General features: G+C 33.8%; 2 protein-coding genes across 2 annotated transcripts; one reads left to right on the forward strand and one right to left on the reverse strand.

Annotated features, from left to right (window-relative positions):
- Positions 1-326: 326 nt before the first annotated feature.
- On the forward strand, positions 327-15,318 carry LOC128167398 (cell surface hyaluronidase-like). The gene is made up of 24 exons (XM_052833102.1): positions 327-484; positions 1,102-1,327; positions 1,957-2,108; positions 2,656-2,911; positions 3,040-3,219; positions 3,973-4,191; positions 4,694-4,798; positions 4,905-5,041; positions 5,258-5,330; positions 5,576-5,706; positions 7,226-7,356; positions 8,707-8,776; positions 8,933-9,067; positions 9,224-9,353; positions 9,463-9,526; positions 9,666-9,701; positions 10,334-10,456; positions 10,616-10,796; positions 11,054-11,266; positions 12,131-12,339; positions 12,765-12,932; positions 13,043-13,220; positions 14,231-14,278; positions 15,208-15,318. The coding sequence occupies exons 1-24, from the start codon at positions 362-364 to the stop codon at positions 15,235-15,237; spliced, it is 3,318 nt and encodes a 1,105-aa protein (XP_052689062.1). The 5' UTR covers positions 327-361; the 3' UTR covers positions 15,238-15,318.
- A 1,155-nt stretch (positions 15,319-16,473) lies between these two features.
- LOC128168259 (lymphocyte antigen 75-like) lies at positions 16,474-18,446 on the reverse strand. The gene is made up of 4 exons (XM_052834453.1): positions 18,396-18,446; positions 17,340-17,404; positions 16,963-17,139; positions 16,474-16,755 (listed from the first exon to the last, which is right to left on the reverse strand). The coding sequence occupies exons 2-4, from the start codon at positions 17,383-17,385 to the stop codon at positions 16,484-16,486; spliced, it is 495 nt and encodes a 164-aa protein (XP_052690413.1). The 5' UTR covers positions 17,386-17,404; positions 18,396-18,446; the 3' UTR covers positions 16,474-16,483.
- Between the last annotated feature and the right edge of the window lie 2,984 nt (positions 18,447-21,430).

Genomic DNA, 21,430 nt, shown 5'->3' on the forward strand with positions numbered 1-21,430 from the left:
TCAGCGAGTAATACCTTATCAGTATTGCCCATGTTCAGCAAGTTTCTTTTCAAATCTCACTGCAGGGTCATCGCATTAAATGGCCCCTTCGCATACCCATGTAACATTTTAAAGAAAATGAATGTTGTCTATGAGTATTGTCTAGCTAGGTAAATATCAAGGGCTGTGTTTTCGCATCATTGAGTTTGTATATCTTTAATTTCATCAACATTGTTCTTGCCAAATCGATGGCAATGTGAAAGCATCCTTCGGGGTATCGTGAGAGTTTAACGGTCATTTGTAATTCGTACATGTTACGTTTGGCTCCTCGCGACATATAAATTGACCTGATATCCTAAAAGAATTCAGAAAGAAACAGAAAATGGCTGGGACCGGTTGGATTTGGGTGACATCTTGTTTAGTTGCCCTTGTAGCCTCACAGAGTTGTCCAGACCAAGATTCTAGCCTCAAAAAATGGTCCGAAGACGCAACTTGGAATGGAGAGGTATATATGTATGTTTACACCGGCAGTGTAAGCTTTTTTTCTTTAAGTTTTAGAAAAAAAAAAATAACGAATTCCTTTCAAACATTGAATTGATTTGTTTTGCTCAAACTGTCAAATTGTCTCAAGTTTGCTCTGTTTATATGTATATGAAAGTGTGTGTGTGTGTGTGTGTGTGTATGGATTTATGTAATTAAAAAAAGTAAATATAGATAGACATCTAATAAAAAAAATATTGCAAAGTTACATATGTAATGATATTGAGACAATTAGGTGAAACATCATTGATATTAAACATGTAGCTTTAAATACAAAATAGCGAAAACTGAAACAAGCCTTATTTATATAATTGAGACTGCTTTTTAATGTTATATAAAAAATACAGCAAAAGTTATAATTGGCGATTTTTGTACAATAAATAAACGGTCAAAAACTTATAAAAAATTAATTTCACATATCAAACCGTCGAAATGCATATGATATTTTTTTAAAATCATTCATATCAATATTTTTTTGTAGCATAAATGAGTTAAAACTTCGAATTTTTTTAAATGCTTATTGATAAAAAGTGGCAATAACCCATGATGCTATACTCACTGAATTAAATTTTATTGAATCAGGAACCAAAGGAGGGGGACAGTCTTGTCATACAAGATGGCGACTCCTTCCTTCTGGACACCTCCCCGCCTCCTCTGGACTCCATCACCATAGAGTCTGGCGGGAAACTGGTCGTTGCTGACGGCATGGACATTAAGCTGAGTGTCAAGTACATCTTGATTCGCGGGGAGATGCACGTGGGCTCGGAAGATTGCAAGTTTACGGGAAAACTCCATATAACAGTGCGAGGTGAGGAGTAAGAAAGAGGGTCCGACATTTCTTCGATAATGAAAATCACGAACCGTTTTCTAAAAGTTTCAAATGCTCTTAAAACAATATGTCATATGCATGGGCTGAGTGTATCGTGCATGCAATTAATTAAGGATTATTTAAGCACGGCCCGGTTATTTTTGGTTAGTGCAACAAAGTTGCTTGTTTTTATTTTCAAATCTTAATCTTCTTGTTTATCGGATAGACATATATAAACATTATAAATCTTTCCATTTGCAGACACTGAAATATTAAGCAATAATATCATGATCAAACGAAGGCTTTATTTCTTGTCGGTGGTTCGGGGGGGGGGGGTGAAGGGGTGAGGGGTTGGGGTTGTATTCGTTTAATCTTTTAATTGAAATACAATGTTGCGGTTTGGTCAATTATCTCTACGTTTTATCCTTTTCATCTTTGTATCTTTTTTAAGAATTCTGTTGTTGTTGGTTCTTTTTTTTTTTACTTTAAATGTTCTCAATTTGAAACAGGAAATGTTCAAACCGATAAAAAAGTTTGAAGTGAATTTAGTGCAGTTTTTATTTTGATTGAAATACCGGTAGTTTGCAAATGGGAATGTCTAATCACAGTTCAAGGTTATAATTTTGTAGGTAACCTTGGTGAATACAAGGTGGACGGTTTTGGGGAGAAGTTTATCGGAGTAGCTTCCGGGGGAGTCCTGGAGATCCATGGGGAATACCGTCTGCCATGGACCAAACTCACCTCCAATGTCAAGGCCGTTGAATATATCTCCAATGTGAAGGTCAGTGGTAGGATTTTTCAACAGTATAAAATAAATCCAGAAGTTAGCATGACAAAACTTATAATCATCGGCTAGATATATCATCGTACTTACTGCGACTGTGAATAATGTAGACATTTACTTTAAACAGTCTGATTCTTCTAGAGGAACCGTTACATACAATATTTTTTAAGGGTGCAAAATGGAGCAAAAATTCAAAGTGCTGTTACACTAATTGGGTGAATTGTTACAGCCATTGTCCGATGATAACATACTAGGTTTACCGAGCCGATATCTTGACTATTCTTGAGGCTCTTATCGTGTTTGGTCCCAATAGCCATTTTACATGACTATAACTGTAAACGGAATCGTATACTAATGTAATTCATCGATATCGATAGGGAGAACAACGAAGGAAGGAAGACTGTATTTAAGAAAAAGAACGCACAATCATAGCAAGACACCGTCAAGGAAATTTAACCCACTTGAAAGGGAACGAAAAGTTTTTTAAACTATGTTTGCTTTTTATTACCTTTATTTTTTACAAATTAACTTTTCTCTTCATTAGAATATCGCTATAGACCAAAACAATGAGGACAACGGTGAACTTGGAGACGACAATGGAATCGATGATGATGATGCAGTGGTCGACGATACATCGACCGATCCCGACATTAAAGCCAGTAAAAACATCCGGGCACTTGTCATCTACGTATTCAACGAGAACACGGGCGTGATGGAATCGGCTGCTCAGCTAGTGAATACAGAAGGAAGATCCAAAAACTTTCACCAAAATGTCGCAAACGCCAAATCCATTCTTGACAGTAATTTTCCCTATTATATGTAGTACCAGAAATATTCATAAATGCTAAACTTATGATTAATTCATCATGGAAGAATTGTTGTTATTCAACCAGAATTTAAGATTTAATAGCTGATTAAATTCTTATAGATATTCCCGCCGGACGTATCGTTGCCATTGCTCTGAAAAGGCGGTTCAGAGAAGAGAAAGTGAACACCACGGGTCTACACAGTATGTTAGAGGAGTGGGCGTACGGGGCGGTGGACGGCTCCTCACTCAAATTCCGGGACTATAAGTTCCACGGCGCATGGGCGATGATTAAAAAACAAGGTGCGTGTATATGATCTGTTCCCTCAATTCTCGAAAAGGTACATACATAGTTCTTATACTAAGTACTGAGAGGGATTTGCTTTACGTTCAAACAAACTTTTTCAGGGGGATCCCGTGTTACCTGCAAACAAAAAATTAAGAAAAAAAGTTATAAAAACCCACAAAATTTAATTTTCGCTTGTCATCCTTTCTTAGCAACAACTTGACCAATTGCTATTCTTAGCTAAAAGACCAGAATCAGAAGCTACCGTCTTGTCATTGTCAATTTATCTATTTCGTCTTCTGTTGATAAATAAAAATATTTACAGCTTTAAAGTCGGATGAAATTCTGTCTGTTGTACCTCCATCAATTTTTTTTAAATATGCTGTGAAAAGTAAATATTTCACAAGTGTTTTCGATCCAGTTCCAGAAATTTAGAAAAATATAATTCTTCCCAAAAAAGAAAGAAACAAATGAAAAAAAAGTCTAAAAATCCTAGAAGAAATGGTGACTTTACCAAAAGATTTAAAATCATGTCTCTGTGGCCAGTTTTAGCAAAGCCATTAACATGGGTTTTTTTATACATATCTCAAACTAAATGTCGAATTGAATTACCGATCATGATTATTATTTTTGGTTTAAAACATATATATGAAGTCGATAAAATGATTTAGTTCTTCGCACATATGATAGATATACATTGTACGTATTTATATTAATATGTTATATATGTGAAATAGCACAATTCTCATGATGAATGTTTGCTTTTTCAGGCGATGATTCAACCACTCAGGAGATTCTCCTTAATGAAGACGGAAAACCGGTGCGTATTGCGGAACTTTATCACGAGGAGAACGGCATTAAATTCGGCGTCCGTAGCTGGGTCCATACAGTCAAAAGGGGAATGTGTTATTCCCGGGGAAAGTCCAGTCTTGTAGAAAACTCACTCCCTATTCTAAACTTGGTTGATAATACGCAAACATGGCGCACAGGTAATTTTTATTCAAGGAATAAGGAATCGTTCTTTGAGTATTATGAGGTGATAATTTCAGCCGGGGCGTGCTCAAATCCAATAAAGCCCGAAGGGCTTTATGATATATTTGACCATGTTCCGACCGAAATTATCACCTCATAATATTCAATTAATGATTCCTTTTTACTTATATTTATATCATTTCCAATTTATACACTTTAAAACAACATTATTTTAAAACCACTTTTTTAGATGTAACACATGCTATGGGTCACTACGCAGCGCAGCCAATACCGTTTTTCGGTTATGCTATAAGACACAGCCATTTTGTGTCACTCATGCTTTATGAAGTTACTGAGTTTTAGGGTTCAAAATTTATTCATAATTTTATCACAGACAAAGACAGTTCAAAATATAAATATCATGAAATAAAAAATGGAAATCATTGCCTTTATTTATTCTAAGTTAGACTTCTTAATTGCACGGAATAGCTTCTGATCATTTCTTATTATACCTTATAGGAGACCAAATTGTGCTTTTGTCCACCGATTTTGACTGGAAACAAAGAGAATTTGGAACAATTATTGACTGTACAACGTGTACTTCAAATCAAGTCCGAGTGAACAGTAAGTGAAATGTAATCAATCACTCCAAATCAAGTGAACCTCTCTTCTGTATCTTTATTTTTTTATATAAATAAATTCTATTTTTGTTTTGTATCATTTTTTTCAGTTGAGCCACAGTTTGATCATTTTGGTGAGGTCTACAAGAATGTAGACATGCGCGGCGAGGTGGCCCTTATAAACCGAAACATCGTGATAGAAGGGGAGGCGGATGCTGACGGCAAGAAGATGGGTGGACATATCAAGGTCGGCTATTAGACAGGGGATTGTTATCCCCAATAACATGTTATAATCTTCTATATCAAACACTAAAACACCCGAATATCGAATTATAACACATACTAGTAACGTAAAATCTCCGGTATAATGGACAAACAAAATTACTGTTTCTGTATTGTGAAATTTAAATGCTGCATATACCTTTCACTTAAAAAAAATAAATTTTCCACTGTCTCTTTACAGTTTTTAAAGGGATTCACAACGGTCCAAGTAAACAATGTGGAATTGGTTCGCATGGGCCAGCAGACGTCACTAGGTTATTTATTAATATACTCAGTTAAATTCTAAAAATATCTTACATTTCCTTAACACTTCTTGTTAATCTGTTTATATAAAGCGCGAAAGTTAGAATGTCTTAGGTAAAGAAATTTAACGGAAACTACCGAAGCTGAATGCGGAAAGAAATTGATAATTCGGTACCATAAGCTATTACGGTCACAGTTTCAAAGATATTATACATTGCATACAAATATCTATTTGGTTTTTTTTTTCGTTACACAGGCAACTACCCGCTCCACTTCCACATGTGTGGAGATGTGGATGACAGAGATAAGCCGTCCCTGCTGAGTGGAAACAGCATCAGGGATTCGTTTGCGCGCTGTATCACCGTTCACGGCAGTCATGGTGCTCAGGTAGGATTGACCAATCAGATTAATTCAAACCTAATTACAACACGTTGCACACGACTAAAATTAATCTACAAATGTATAAACGATGAAATGTTGTTTTTTTCACTGCAAGATTATTTTTATATCATAGATATTTTTAGATCATAACATTCATTTTCACACCCCCCCCCCCCATTCTTGTTTAATATATGCTATGTAAGAGAAAACATGCTCGATAAAATCAATGAAGAACATTTTTTTTTTAAATTTACCTTTATCATTTAAACTTGCTATATGTAAATTAAAATTTGAAATATCCAAGTGTTTTTAGCTCACCTGAGCTGAAAGCTCAAGTGAGCTATTCTGATCACATTTTGTCTGTCGTCCGTCTGTCCGTCTGTCTGTCTGTCCGTAAACTTTTCACATTTTCAACATCTTCTCAAAAACTACTGGGCCAATTTCAACCAAACTTGGCACAAATCATCCTTAGGCAAAGTAGATTCAAAGTTGTGAAAATTAAGGGCCACACCCGTTTTCAAGGGGAGATAATTAGCAATTAATTAAAAATTTCGAGAAATTTTAAAAAATCTTCTTCTCAAGAACCAGAAAGTCAGGAAAGCTGAAACTTGTGTGGAAGCATCTTCAGGAAGTGTACATTAAAAGTTGTGAAATTCATGACCCCCGGGGGTAGGGTGGGGCCACAATGGGGGGTCGAAGGTTTACATAGGAATACATAGAGTAAATCTTTAAAAATCTTCTTCTCAGAAACTAATCAGCCAGGAAAGCTGAAACTTGTGTGGAAGCATCCTCAGGTTGAGTAGATTCAAAGTTGTGAAATTCATGACCCTCGAATGTAGGGTGGGGCCACAATGGGGGGTCGAATTTTTACCTAGGAATATATAGAGTAAATCTTTAAAAATCTTTTTCTCAGAAACTAATCAGCCAGGAAAGCTGAAACTTGTGTGGAAGCATCCTCAGGTAGTGTAGATTCAAAGTTGTGAAAATCATGATCGCTGGGGGTAGGGTGGGGCCACAATGGGGGGGGGGTCGAATTTTTACATAGGAATATATAGAGTAAATCTTTAAAAATCTTCTTCTCAGAAACTAATCAGCAAGATGATTCTTTATAATTGTTAAGACTTTGACTCCAGGACAATTTTTCGGCCTCACAAGAAGGTTCAGAGTTTGGTGTAGCTTTATATCCCATATATAAACAACTGTTAAGGATCTTTTTGAGAACTGCAATACTCAACACGTGATATGACTATAAAATCATTCTGTTAGAAAAGGGACTAATGATTATAAACATAAGAATATCCAGGGGAAAAAAAGGATTTTATTTACTCAGTATACAGGATCTACATGTATTATTGTACATTGTCCAGATTGTTTGTATTATGACTCCATTAAACTGATTTTATCATATCTATTGTTCCTCAGGTGAGCGATGTGGCCCATGGGCCTCTTGTTAATGTTATGCTCCTCTAGAGATCTTTTTGTTCTTTAAATATTCAGAATTTAAGATATATTAAAAACATTTCAGGTGAGAAATAATTTCTGCCTTAACACCCTGGGTCATGGCTACTTCCTGGAAGATGGCGGCGAGAAGAGAACGGTGCTGGACGGCAATCTGGGTGCAGGACAGAAGAAGTCCAAACTAATCAGTACCGACAAGTAAGTGATCACGTGGTCTAGATCTTACCTTTCTGCTGGCCATCATATACATGTGTAGTATATGCACATGTATTTTTGTGTAACTCCACCAATAGAATAAACTGACTAGAATCTTCAATGGTCCATGGCGTTGACTTGTTTTTCTATATAATATTTTTTTAAGGTATCTCACTCCTCATGTTTTGATTTCATTGCGCAGATGATCATTATATTTAAAATGAATATGATTTTATTTATTTAATCATCACAGATAGATCATTTTTTCATAATTACACAACATTCATAAAGAAAATCCATTTGAATTCAAGAAACAAAAAAGTTTTTTGGGGAACTATTTTTTCGTGCGGAAGGTTTTTTTAGACGAAAATGACAGAAACAAGCAATTTTATGAATTTTCAATATACTTTTCTTTTTATTATACTTTAATCATTTTTCACATTTTTAACATTTGATAGGTTTGTAACATATTTTATAGGTTCTGTGTGACATGTACAAAATCAAATCTTGAGAATGTGATAGCCATTTAGCATAAAATCATGCATATATATAGAACATGTCTTAATTTTTTAAGCCAAATTTTGCGAGAATTTTACCTTTGAAGCCCTATATCTAAAATTTGACATCACTGACCACCATGTTATGTTATGTCAAAATGATACTGAATACATATTTAGGCAAACTGGATTAATCTTATAAAATTCTTGATATTCAAAAAGTTTTCATTTCAAATCCAATTGTAACTATTAAAGAAATTGTCTATTTTAAGCGCAAAAAGGTCACAAAAAAAATTTATGCAGCTTTGTACAATTTTTTTTCGTAATCCCTCTAATTAATGTGACCATTGTGCATAATTAAAAACAATATTTGAAGAAATAAGTTTGCTAAATCAAAAATACTGACAACAAATCCTAATCAGGATGAAAATGCATTTTAAGTGCAAAAAGGTCAAATTAAATGGGCCATAACTCAGAGGGATGGATACTGATCCCCCATTATCTTTGTATTTTTTAAGTTTGTTCTGTCTACAGATTTCAATGATATACTTCTCAAGAAAATCTTGATACAACAACATTGAGGAGTGGGATACCTTAAATTATCATAATAATCTTAAATATGCATTCATATATTAATGACAAATATCAACGCATGAAGCAAATTTTAAACACTTTTGCAGAAGAATTTGAAATTTTTATTTTTGAAAACATTTTTGTTTGATGAATATATATATATTGTTTTACAATTGGCATAACAAGGACAGTTATTGTTGTATTAATTATCATATCATTTTTTAAACATTCAATTTAAAAGACTTCGGTTTACAACAACCATCTTGTTTATTATTGTCACTAGATTCCCGACAACATTTTGGATCACGAACCCTCAGACCTATGTTAGAAACAACGTGGCTGCTGGCGGGGCGGTGAGGCTCTTCAATAACAGTGATTTCTCCAATAGTCTATATTAAGATCGATTAGTATAATATATATACAGTGATGGTGGGATGTCACCAAAAATCAACATATATAATGGCGGTTGATTATAATAGTTAAACATGTCGAATTGCATTTTCTTATAGGGTCATGGGTTTTGGTTTGTCTATCCGAACGAACCGTTAGATGCTTCTGAAGGCCTGGGGATGATGGACTTGTACGAAGCTATGCATACTGCCATTTTTGAATTTGATAACAATGTGGCACATTCCAATGTCAAGGTAACACATGTAATTACTTGGTATCTAAAGTCCAGAAATTGTTTAAACTTACAACTTGTACCTACATGTATATATTGGCAAGAAATTATATTTTGTAAAAAAATAAATAAATATAAAGATGTTATTATTAATTTTTTTTAAACTAATCTTTGATAGAGTGGGTTGTTCATCGACAACATCCTGAAAAACGATGGCTCCCTTGGAGACACCAACACGTATGAGCCCTGGAACGATCCCAAAGACCCCGACTCCGGCGCCAAAATGGTCACAATTAGCCGACTCACAGGTCAGCGTTTAAAATTAGTGATTTTATTTAAAGGCATACTCCTATCTGAAATAAAAAAAAATCATCATTCAAAATTTTGTTAGTAAATGCTTTATACCTTGCATTTCAGCATATAAAAACATGAAACAGAACGCCTGGATTAATGGTGGATACATCAAAGTCACCCAATCCTCGTAGGTTTTAATTGTACAATACTTGTAATTTACATGTATATACAATTTTGCCATCAGTTTGATTTTTCTCAAACTATTATTGTAATTGATAGACTTTGAAAATAATATTAATGGTGTGCACCTATGATTTTTTTTGCAGATTTTCTGATAGCATCATTGGATTGACCTTTAAAAGGTGCAGTGTAACTTTGTTATATGTTTTATTTAATATATTCAGAGTAAAATATTTTACGCTATTTTCATTTCATCTGTCAATGTTTTGAAAAAATTTCAGTTCAAGAATCATGGTTACCGGGATTCTTTTTAAGGTTTTTCTTTGGGTCAATTGAAGAATTATGCTCTCTATCTATACAGTTTGAATCTCAAAACCAAAAAAAAACAGCATTAGACTTTAAACATATCCACGATCGAAACAAATGAATTAAAAAAATGGAAATTGCAAGCCTTTCCTATGGTACACCTATATCTAACATTGTTCTTCTATATGCATGCTACAGATGCACATGGACATATACAATGTGCATGTACATGTAGTAAAAGCAGTGTAAAGGTATGATATTGAAATCATGTCCAGAGATATCACTCTCATAATACGGGCGGTTTGTTAGAAAATGAAAAAAAAATTGGTCGCTTGAAACTAGACTGCAGACTCTCCATACACTAGAACACAGCAATGCAGTAAATTATTTCTATTTTTTTTTTTATTATTTTTTACATGTACACCATAAAGACACCAAACAGCACATCAGCGAAATAAACTTTGCCTGTCTCATTACATTTGCAGTGTTACATTTTTTTTCGTTTCAGGAGTTCTCCCCAAGAACAGTTCATCGACAACAGCGTCTTTGTAGGGGATTCCCCCAACATCGGATCACCATCTGTCGTCGCCAAGTTTGCGGGTTGGGGACGATCTGTGCCTTTGGAATTTGCGTACGTCAAATACGAATAAGTGATTTTTTGTATTAGAAAGGAATGATTACAATGAATGCATGATAGATGTAGCCCCGATGTTGATATACACTTAATATTCACATTGTGTAAATACCGGTATATTAGACATAAAATGATTAAAGCCATCTACGCTTACAGAGATCAGCCCCGACAGGGTTTTGTATTTTACCATGGACCTGTTTACGTCAGTGACACGTGGTTTGGGGATTTCGCCGACACAGATAACTATAGGTCGGGAGCTTTGGGATTTCAGCGAGACAATGAAGGTCACAGCTCGCCAATCAGCGCAGTCAGCGGAATCAAATTCGCCTTTTCAGATGTAAGAAAAGTGTCTTGTTTCGAATGAAATTTGTTTAGATTTTTGCAACGAAAACAACCTGAACAAAGTAGGTCGTAATTGATCTCGTAAAATGTACATGTACAACTTTTAGATGCCACATGGTTTTATAAAAAATCTGAATATCAGTTTCGATGGTGTGTAGAAAGTTATATAATCTAACCTAGCTTTCCCCGTTAGAATTTTGATTGGTCATGTTGTTCCTGTACAAAATTCTTATCCTTGCCTTTCGTTGACAGCCGTCCGAAGGCAACAGAGTGTTCGACGGAAACGCCACGGATACTGGTTTTTCCAACAGTGATGGCGACGTGATCGGGTCTTTCCGTGACACTGACGGGACTGTGTACAAAGCGGGGGCTCAGATCGTTAAAGCCGTACCTTTCCATCTGACACCAAACTGTGCCCAGAGGAGCAATTGGAAAATGATGGCTTGTGAAGAATCATTTGGACAGGTTAGTGTTATATATACACTCGATAAAGAAAACAAGATGGGTTATGTATTTTTTCTGCAACGTCGCTATTTTCATATCCCGAATAAATCATCAAAGAAAACATTTAATTAACAATAATCAATTAAAAAAATCAAAGGATATAGATAACTGTACATAATCATATAAGAATGTATGATTATCTGTGGTTCCTTTACCGGAGTATTGTATGCTCCTTAGAGCGTCAGGTTCCTGTGTTTTTTATTGTTAATATCATCGATTGTTATACCCTGTAAAACGGTTACTTTATAACTCTAGTTAAAATGTCCAGCCTTTTGACTGTTTACTGGAACTGTTAAAATCGACTGTATAAAAAAACTGATGACCGATGACGTTATACTCCGCGAAAACGAGTTATACAAACTGGTAGGGGTATAACAAAACAGTCGTTGACTGTGTCTCGGGCAACAGTTGGTCTGTCGGACCAGCTCGCAAACTGTTGCCCTCAACCCCAGTCATCAACTGTATACTGTATTTAATATGTATTATATACCGTTGCTTCATTCTATAATCATTGCTTTTTTCATATGTTTAGTCAAATGGTTATCGACCAATCAAATTCAATTAATTCACATGTATTTTTCATTTATTATACTTTCATGTTAAATACTGGAATCTGATTGGTTTAGACGTAGTTTAAAATCCGTTCTATTATCCTTAGCGTTAGCAACACACTTGGCAATGGGTAACACGATGAATTATTACAATGGTTTTCTTGGATGGTCAATTTCAACTGTTACCCTCCCAAACAGGCACTATTTATATAAAGTTTTTGAAATCCATAAAAATATGTTTTTTATAAATTTCATATTTTATTTGTGTATTTAGGTGCGCGTCTCTTGGGGTTCATGGATGAAAAAGAACACCGCCTCTGACATATCTATATACCGCGATGACCTCCCAGAGAACCCGATTGTAGCCGACGCTCGCAAAAAAGCTCCATTTATGGCCGTATTGGGTGGCAAATACAGCTATTTGGCCAAACTGAATGGGAATATGTCCAATGGTGTTCAGTTTGAAGCCCTTGGATTTACAAAGTATGTAAATATAATCTGCAAAACATATATTTAACAAGTTTGAAAAAATACATAAGTAGATAAGGGGATGCTGCTATAATATCGCATGTCAATTAAATAGCGGTAGGAGGAGTTGGTAACATTTTATAGCTTTATTTCCTTTTCTCTGACCAAAGAAGAGGTGGATGAGTATATTCTTCATACATGTATATGCAATATTGATAGATACATGTAAATTGACCAAAAATAACCCAGTTACTTCTCCTAATCGGGATATTTACATGTGCAATGCAATGTGATCGGCAAACTTAAGTAAATATTTTTGACAATTTTGAAGTACATTAGAATTGTTTTGTTATTAACAAAGTCGACCAGATTATGGTTATATTTAGTATATGTATTACTATCTGATGAAAAGATGCTGATTTATATGTTTACTATACAAGGACAAAAACAGCCCGTATTGGACTGTGTGTACCCAGGGACGCCAGTGTCAATCTAAAATTCCTCGGTCTCTCGGACGCTTTGTGGAAGAAAGGAACACTAGTTGACTCCCTTGATGAATTGGACGCTAGCACCAACCCACTGGATTACTTTGTAGATTCTGAAGTCGGGTAGGTTTTACATGCCATTCTATATCAGAAAACCAACAATCAATACTGTGGAAAGCCCGATACAAGTTTCTAGACATATATTATTGCTCTGTTCATTGGGTTTGTTTTAGGGTTGTGTTCTTCAAAGCGATGCACTCTCGAGAGTACACCTCTACCGATGTGACGGATTGCCTTGACAACATATGCCCAAAAATTTCGGTAATGGTGAGAGGCGGTGACGTCACGGACTCTGACTGTACTTCCCGAGCATATCCGAAGTACCAACAGGATGCAGACGATGTTACTTTGGTACGTGTGGTGAACCGTTTACATCCAAACATTGAATTTTATACTTACATTGCATACATGTATTAATACTTAAGGATTACGTTTACTCAGGGCGAAAAAAAAAATCCACTAATAGGAACGAAAAACCATTTATTTTTCATTGTAGCTCCACTATTGTGGTGCTATTTTTCACTTTCAAATAACTAGGTCAATGACCTACTTTTTCTGCTATTGACCTCTAAATATTTTTTGAAAAAAATGCAAAATTTATCAAAATTTTCCACCATTTTTAAGGTTTTCTTTATTTTTTAATTATTAACAATAATAGAACAATTTGCAGGTTAAGAAATGATAAAATACGAATAGTTTTACTAACTTTATATTTTAATAAATCGTTTAAAGCTCATATTTTAAAATTAATTTAGTCCGAATTTCCTCTACATGTATCAATTTCCAAAACTGTACCCCTTTTTGATCGAGTTTTACAAAAAATTGACTAATAGGAGCTCCAAACCATTGATTGCCTAAAACTGTTTTTATTGTCTGTATTATTTTGACATTAACATTATATAAGGTCAATGATAAAAATTTCGAGATATTTTATCTTGAATCGATTTTATGTATTTTAAAGATTTTTCCAATCGCGTGCCAGCCAGTGATATAAATTTATAGACGAGTAAATACAACAATAAAATATGTAAAATGATATGAAAAAACACATAGAAACTTAACTTTTGCAATTACACTGCAATAGAAAGTTTTTAAGAGAAAATAAGAAAATGAAAAATTAGTCCGAATTTCCTCTGTTTCAGTTTTAATCTACCTTTGTCGGAGCATATCTTCCTCAAATAAACAAATCATGGACATCAATATCGATATTTGTTTATAACATTGTTATTTTGTGTTTTTAAACCAACTTTGGACTTCAGATATTGAACTTTGTAAAAATATTTATTAAAATCTCAAACCCTGAGTAAACGTAATCCGTAAGTAAATAAAGTAAGTAAATAATTTGTGTTGTATATTTCCAGGAACCGGACACCTCAGCTTTACCCTCCACTGATCTGTACCCACCAAGTGTGAGTACAATCTATTGTGAAAAAAACTTTCAATTTTTCATTTCCTCGGGGTTCTTCATTTATTATTTTAAAGATATATAATTCTTTACGATTGTTTCCGATATCAAAAATACTACAAACATAGAGCACCAGTATGCTAATTGAGACCACACAGATGTAATGTTTAACCTGAATCCAGTTATTCTAAGGTCTATTTTCTTTCTCTATGTCGGGTTATTTTGATATTTATTAGATGTAGTTTATAACAATTAATTCCATATAATACAGTAACTTTGTAACTGACCAAGGATTTTTTTTATTAGTGAGAATAGAATCTCTGTAATACATTAAATATAGTTTCATCACATCCTTCCAAAAACTAATGATGGATTTGCGTTGATTTAAGATTTCGTTATGCTTATTATAATTATCTTTCTGTAAGTAAACGAAGAAAAATAGCATTCCCCCTTATATAATCTGCATGAACACTTACTAGAATAAACGCTGTTTCCGTGTTATTAGTTTCTTTTACAAAGTTGTTACACATCGGCTTTAGCTTTGTTCAAGTGTGTCTCTCTAAATCCAAGTAACCACATCTCGGACATAGCAGACGACCAAAACGGCATAGGTTATACAACAAATAAGTTTAATAAATAAAGATATGCAGAACGATTCAATGCGTAAGACTATTACCGGTATTTGTGTTAAAATTCGTCCCCATCATGAAGTTTCCTTCTAAAGTCATCTCAATGATGCACCCCCTTAATAAATATAGCTTGCAAAATAACTAGAAATTCCCAGAATAAATTAACATATCTTGAGTAAACCATGAAATAAATAAATTTTGCATCAACTAAAGCATTTGAGAGACATGGCCATATCTTTTTCTCGCTTAATAATGCGTACAATATGACATCATGAAATATATTCAATTTTTGTTCGAATTTCAGACTTGGGGAGCCGGTGCCACACGTGAATAGTTTAAGAAAAACTTGGATACCCATTTTTAAAGTGTTTGTTCAATTTGTATATTTATGATAAATCATCGTGCACATCAAAAATGGTTTTATTTTTTATACATGCATTTAGATGAATGTATGTATCACACAATGTTAAATTGAACATTGTGAAGAAAAATGTTTTCGTGACATGTGGTGATAATGAACAGAGTTCAAAATCAAAAGTCCGTAGGAAATACAAAACTAGAGCAGAGCAAACAACGACCTCTAAAAAATATAGAGGTAGGGTCAGGTGCCATTGAGGAGTGTGCATCATTTGCCGTATGTATTAAAAGGGGTTATGAAATAAACCCTCCACAAAAATTCTTGCTTAAACCACCGTTACTGTAATGAAGCGTATTCAGCCGTACAATTTGCCTGGTCCGATTGATTAATTAGTTCTAAGGTACTACATTTTATGTGTAGCATATACTTGTGTTTCCATACACCTATCAATACAGGAATGTCTTTTTAAAAACCTTTTTTAAAAATTAAGTAAATCTAGGTGTTAAGGGGCAGTGTCACGAACCATGGATCATTTGATATGATATTCATGAAAACTTGGGTGTTTTTTTGTTGAAAAAATGTAGCAATAACGGACAGTGTTTTACATCAAAAGGAAAACTACAAAAAGCAGAGGCAGGATCGGATGCATCAGCTGCTGACCGTTCACACGCGCCGTTTGGTCGTTGTCGTAGTCGAACCTACGGAAATATCCGTAAGCAATGCGGTAAATGACAATGACATAACAGTAAGTATGAAAAACGTCAGTCAGCATTCGACCAAGCGGAAGATTGTATTTGCTTACAGGGTCTTTGTATTGACTATAAAACTTCTAATCGAGACTGTTAATAATCATGTTTAATCAACTTGTTGGTCAGAAGCTTGCCTCGTTTTAGAAATTGATCATACGTAGAGCATGCCCTTGCGAATCGAATAAACTGAGAGACAATATTATTGTAAATTTACTCTTCTGTCCAGAAATAAGTAAATTTGAGAATACTCAGATAATTATGTATTACCATAAAAAAAATTTCGTAAAAAAAATGAAAACAGGGTAGATACTCATTTAATATAGCTATTAAAAAGGAGTTTTTTTTAATGCTAAGTTTTTATGATAAGCTATGCCAGATCTTAAGTTGAAAAGTTACATAATTTAGCGTAACATTCGTAAGTTTTAACGGTACGAAAAATTTCTGACAACATAAAAAAATTGCTTTAAATAGATTTATTGGTAAGGACAAATGGGAAGTATCTCTGGATTACAATCTGTACTTTCGCAAATATAACCCATTCTTTGGGTACCAAACGGAGAGACATATCCCCATTTGTAGTCATCTTTTTTGATAAATGCGTAATTCGTGACATCTTGAGAGAGTGAAAATTCTCTTTGTTCCACTGCAGCAAAATTTTTATAAAACATTGGGGACTTATCTGTCCACTTCCAGCTACCCTGGCTATAAACTCCTCCAATGTACCATCCATCGAGGAAACCTAAAGCTAAATATGACACGATATATTTATAAGATAAGCTAAAATAAACAGGCATCAACATAATGATTTGTTAACGAAAAGAGAACGATACCTTCTTTAAAAAGTCCAAACTACAATATGTTGGCAAACTTTACAGAAGTTTTTGATCCCTGGTTGATTTTTCTTTTTAAAAAAAACGTGGTAAGATTATCAAGTGGTCTGTATTTTACTTACACATTTCTTTCTTCAGGAATTTGCGTAAAAATTTATCCTCTGCTCTGTGATCTATCTTCACAAGAGACATTCCCAATTTTTTACACGCTTTTCTGGCATTCTCCCAAGATCTAACCTGATTTATCCAACCCCCTTTGACAACATATTTTTGACAATATTGTTTCCCGGAAACCACTTCTGTAAATGAAAAAATCAATTCAAGGATTCAATTTCATTAAACAATCATTGCCTGCGTGCGCATTCTTGCGTTAGTACTTCGTGCCTTTGTATACATTTTTATTTGAAGTTTTGTTCACATAGAGCTTCTCAGACAGTCTTAATCACTTAACAGTTTTTGGTGTCATTATTTTTAAAAGTGTAGTAAATAATGGTCTTACCAAAAACGAATATCATTACAACTAACAGGCCCAGTTGAATCTGCATTTTGTCTGTCTTGAACGCACTGCGGAAAGAAAACAGACACTGTGCACCAAAGAAATTCATGTATAGTTGAACCGAAAGCTGTCATTATTCCCAATATTTATCAGAAGTCATGTATCGTAGGGAAATAAAAAACAATAATTGATCTGAAAACTGTTGATCAACTCTGAGGTAAAATTACAAAATCAACTCTTTAAATTACGGGAGCACGCATTGCATATTTGTTAAGCTCTTTTAAAGCACAATTCTGCATAAAATTCTTACTAAGAATGATCTATTTAAGTACTTAAACATAATGCTATTTCACATACTAGTTTTCTGTAAATCAAAATATAAATTAAATGTATGTAAAAAAAAAAAAACCTAAAAATATGAAGGGCTCTTATTGGACCCAAGTAATCATAAAATAATTTCCTTAATAAAAAAGATAAGTTTGCTTTGCTTCAAGTTTTTGGTAAATTGGTACCTCTTTCAAAAATCTACTTGTAAAAACTGTTTTAAAAAACTCTTGCAGACAGGATATAAAATAACAATATTAGTACTTATTGGATCTCTCATGGTTTGCGATGGTATATGCGCAACACATTAACTGCAAGACGTCAACAACAAAAAGGTCCTTGAAGTTTAACAACGGAACATTTCATTTTCGAATATATTTTTATCAATTTATGACAAAAATCAAAACAGCATTAAATGCTTTAAATTTACAGATCCACACTTCAACTGAATTCATTTTTTTAATTTTTCTTCTTCGTCATTCAACAGCCTAAACAAACGTAACGTTTAATAATGACGTCACATGGCGTAAGAACATACTGTGGAGTATCAAAAAAGTATCCCATGAGTGATATCCACCGTATATTGAAATAAACATATGATAAATAAAGATATTATGTGCATCAATAATTATATCTTTAAAATATCTTCATACTACTTAGTATGTAAATTAGATTTACTTTATCATTCTTTTTCAGTTTTAAGCCATTTTAAAAAAAAAATTACTTTATACTCACCAAAAGTTAACAACTTTTCAAGATAATACATTTATGGTGATTCTGGTTGTCTCTTTTATACTATGAAAATAGCCTAGAGATCTAACAAACATTTCGATAGCTTTCATTCCAACCTTGGATTGATGAAAAGTTTACTTCAGAAATTTAGACACCTTGTAACAGATAGACGATATTATAAGTAAAAACAACCATTGGCCTTTATCATTATCAAGGTCAATAATGCGTGATTTTGTTATAGGGCATCGTTAAATAGGTAATTATTCTAATGAACGTAACATTTATCTAATTCATTATTAGTTCAACAAAAATTGTTTTATTTCACGGGCAAACGTGTTACAAATACAAATTCTTAAAATGATAAATCTGTCAATTAAAAAACAATTAAAAGCCATCATAAAAATATTGCACACATTTTGCATATGTAATACAAATCAGAAATAACTTTGAAACATCGTATTTAGCTCACCTGAGCTGAAAGCTCAAGTGAGCTATTCTGATCACATTTTGTCCGTCGTCCGTCTGTCCGTCCGTCCGTCTGTCCGTCTGTCCGTCCGTCTGTAAACTTTTTACATTTTGAACTTCTTCTCTAGAACCGCTTATCCAATTTCAATTAAATTTGGCACAAAGCATCCTTATGGGAGGGTGAATATAAATTGCAGAAATAAAAGTCCGATCTGTATTCAAAGCGGAGAAAACCTTGAAACTGTAAAAAAAAAAAAAAAAAAAGGGGGGGTGTTCATTTTTAAAAATCTTCTTCTCAAGAACTACTGAATCCAATTCAACGTAGTTTAGCATAAATTATCCTAATGGGAAGGAAAATATAAATTGCAAAAATAAGGTGCTAATTCTGTTTCAAATCTGAGTTATTACGAAAATAATAATAAAGGAAAGGCGTGTTTCAGCTTCGGGTTCGGCATCCGGTAAAATGGGTAGGCAAGACTTGGCCTGGGCAAAACAAAAGATTGGCAGTTATTAATCTGCCAATCTCATTAAAATTTCAGAACATTTGATGACCAGTATATTTGTATTTGCTGTAAATATTGCTGCAAAATAATGCGTATTTGGAATTAACGATTGCCGATCTGCCCCGGCTTTTATTTTGCCACAGCCCGGGTTTGCATCCCCATTTTACCAAGACTCGTATTCCATACTTCTAAAACGAGGTTCTTTGTTTAAAGCAGCCATGACATTATACGAAAAAGGGTCGATCTGACTATGATGAATTTGCTTGTTGTGCAACAGTTCGCGTTTGAAGGAAAATTTTTGAAACATGCAAAATATATTGGTGCCGATTTTGTGAAGTAAATTAAGGCTAAATATTCCAATGCGTTGACAGTTTTCACACATGACGTTGGTGTTAGCTTGTTCTGATTTTCGTTTCGTTTTCATTATTTATGCCTTGTAACCTGGGAACTATCGTTTGTATTTCGTGATTTTTACGTATCCAATCAAACAGAGACTTCGGTAAATCAAACAGTTAACTGTTTACCCGCGCAAATTAAGCAAAATCTGATGTATCAAAAAAGTACTGAAATACAATTAATTCATTCTATCGGTAATTCGGCATTATCATATGCGTAATGGTAGATTAATGCAATAGGATTTATTGAGATGCTCGGCATTTTCTCGAGTTTATTCAGTTTAAATAGAGCTTGATATCGCTGACGGAAATATGTAGGTATATACATGTATATATATGATTCATTTCGAAAAAATAAATTGTGTTCTTTATTTGTTATAGTGCATGTTTCTTGTGTTTAATTGTTTACAATTTCTATCTACTAACCATATTTGAGTGTTAAGCTTCGAATTATAAGCAAGATACAGAGATTTGCTCACAATTCTATGTTTGTACACATATCTTAAAAACTAAAGATTAATCAAAGTACTGATAGTACTGAAAAGCGCTAATCCAGCTTCTGTTTGTATATAAAAGATATATGTATATAACATTTTAGTTTCTGTATACGCAATATATTTCCTTGATGCAATGATGTATGTAAGCCCTGTACATCAAATTCACAGTAGCCCGTACTAGCCCGTGCACCTGAAACTGGTTCCCTAACCAGTTTAAATGATGTAAACTTCTGCTCATAGGGGGCGGTTATTCGTTGCACCGGAAGTAGAAGTCTAACGACAATAAAGCGCTGAGCTATGCTTAGCGCTTTAAAAAAGTAAAAAAATTGTCAATATTTATTAAGAAAATTTTCAAAGCCTGTTCTTCCAGAAACCAACTTTAACAACTTTTTGAATTGTAAACTTAAACTTTTTTCGTCATTATTACTCCTTCTGTACATGTGATCCTTGACTGTGTTTGTATACATTTGTATAAACTGATTTTGAACCACAAATACCAGTGAACTGGTCTTGAGTGAATAAAAGAATTGAAAATCTTAGGCCATTCGTTTTTCCATTTTAAATGCTGAATAGGAAATACCAAGTTAAAAATCTTAAGCTGAATGTCATAAACTCATGTGAACAAAATATGACTCAAACCTAGGCGAACTGTGAGCTCTGTATCTTGCTTATCATTCTACGATTGACGCTGAAATTTTGGTTGAACATTAGAAATTCTATATGAACTAGAGTATGTTAAATACTTGTACAAACAAAATAAAAGAATGATAGTCTGTATATACCTACTCTCTGGGGCCCCCTCTTTATACACACACACACACACACACACACACACACACACACACACACACACACACACACACACACACACACACACATATATATATATATATATATATATATATATATATATATATATATATATATATAATGTGAAATCTACATCAATTTTGATAGTTTTTCAGACACGAGTAAAATAAAACGACATCTTTAAAACAGTTTCCATAGTTCTGACACATTTCTGTTGCGGGGATAAAGTAATTATCGCTATTCCTAAGAAAATATCAAAGCGGAAAATTATCCTGGTTTGTACGCGAAGTAAATAACAGTCATTTAATTAATCAATCATCATCAATTTTCTTCTTCACATCTATACATGTAGGATTTTTAAAATAAAA

This window comes from Crassostrea angulata, chromosome 10 (genome assembly GCF_025612915.1).
Source record: "Crassostrea angulata isolate pt1a10 chromosome 10, ASM2561291v2, whole genome shotgun sequence".
Classification (NCBI taxonomy): domain Eukaryota; kingdom Metazoa; phylum Mollusca; class Bivalvia; order Ostreida; family Ostreidae; genus Magallana; species Magallana angulata.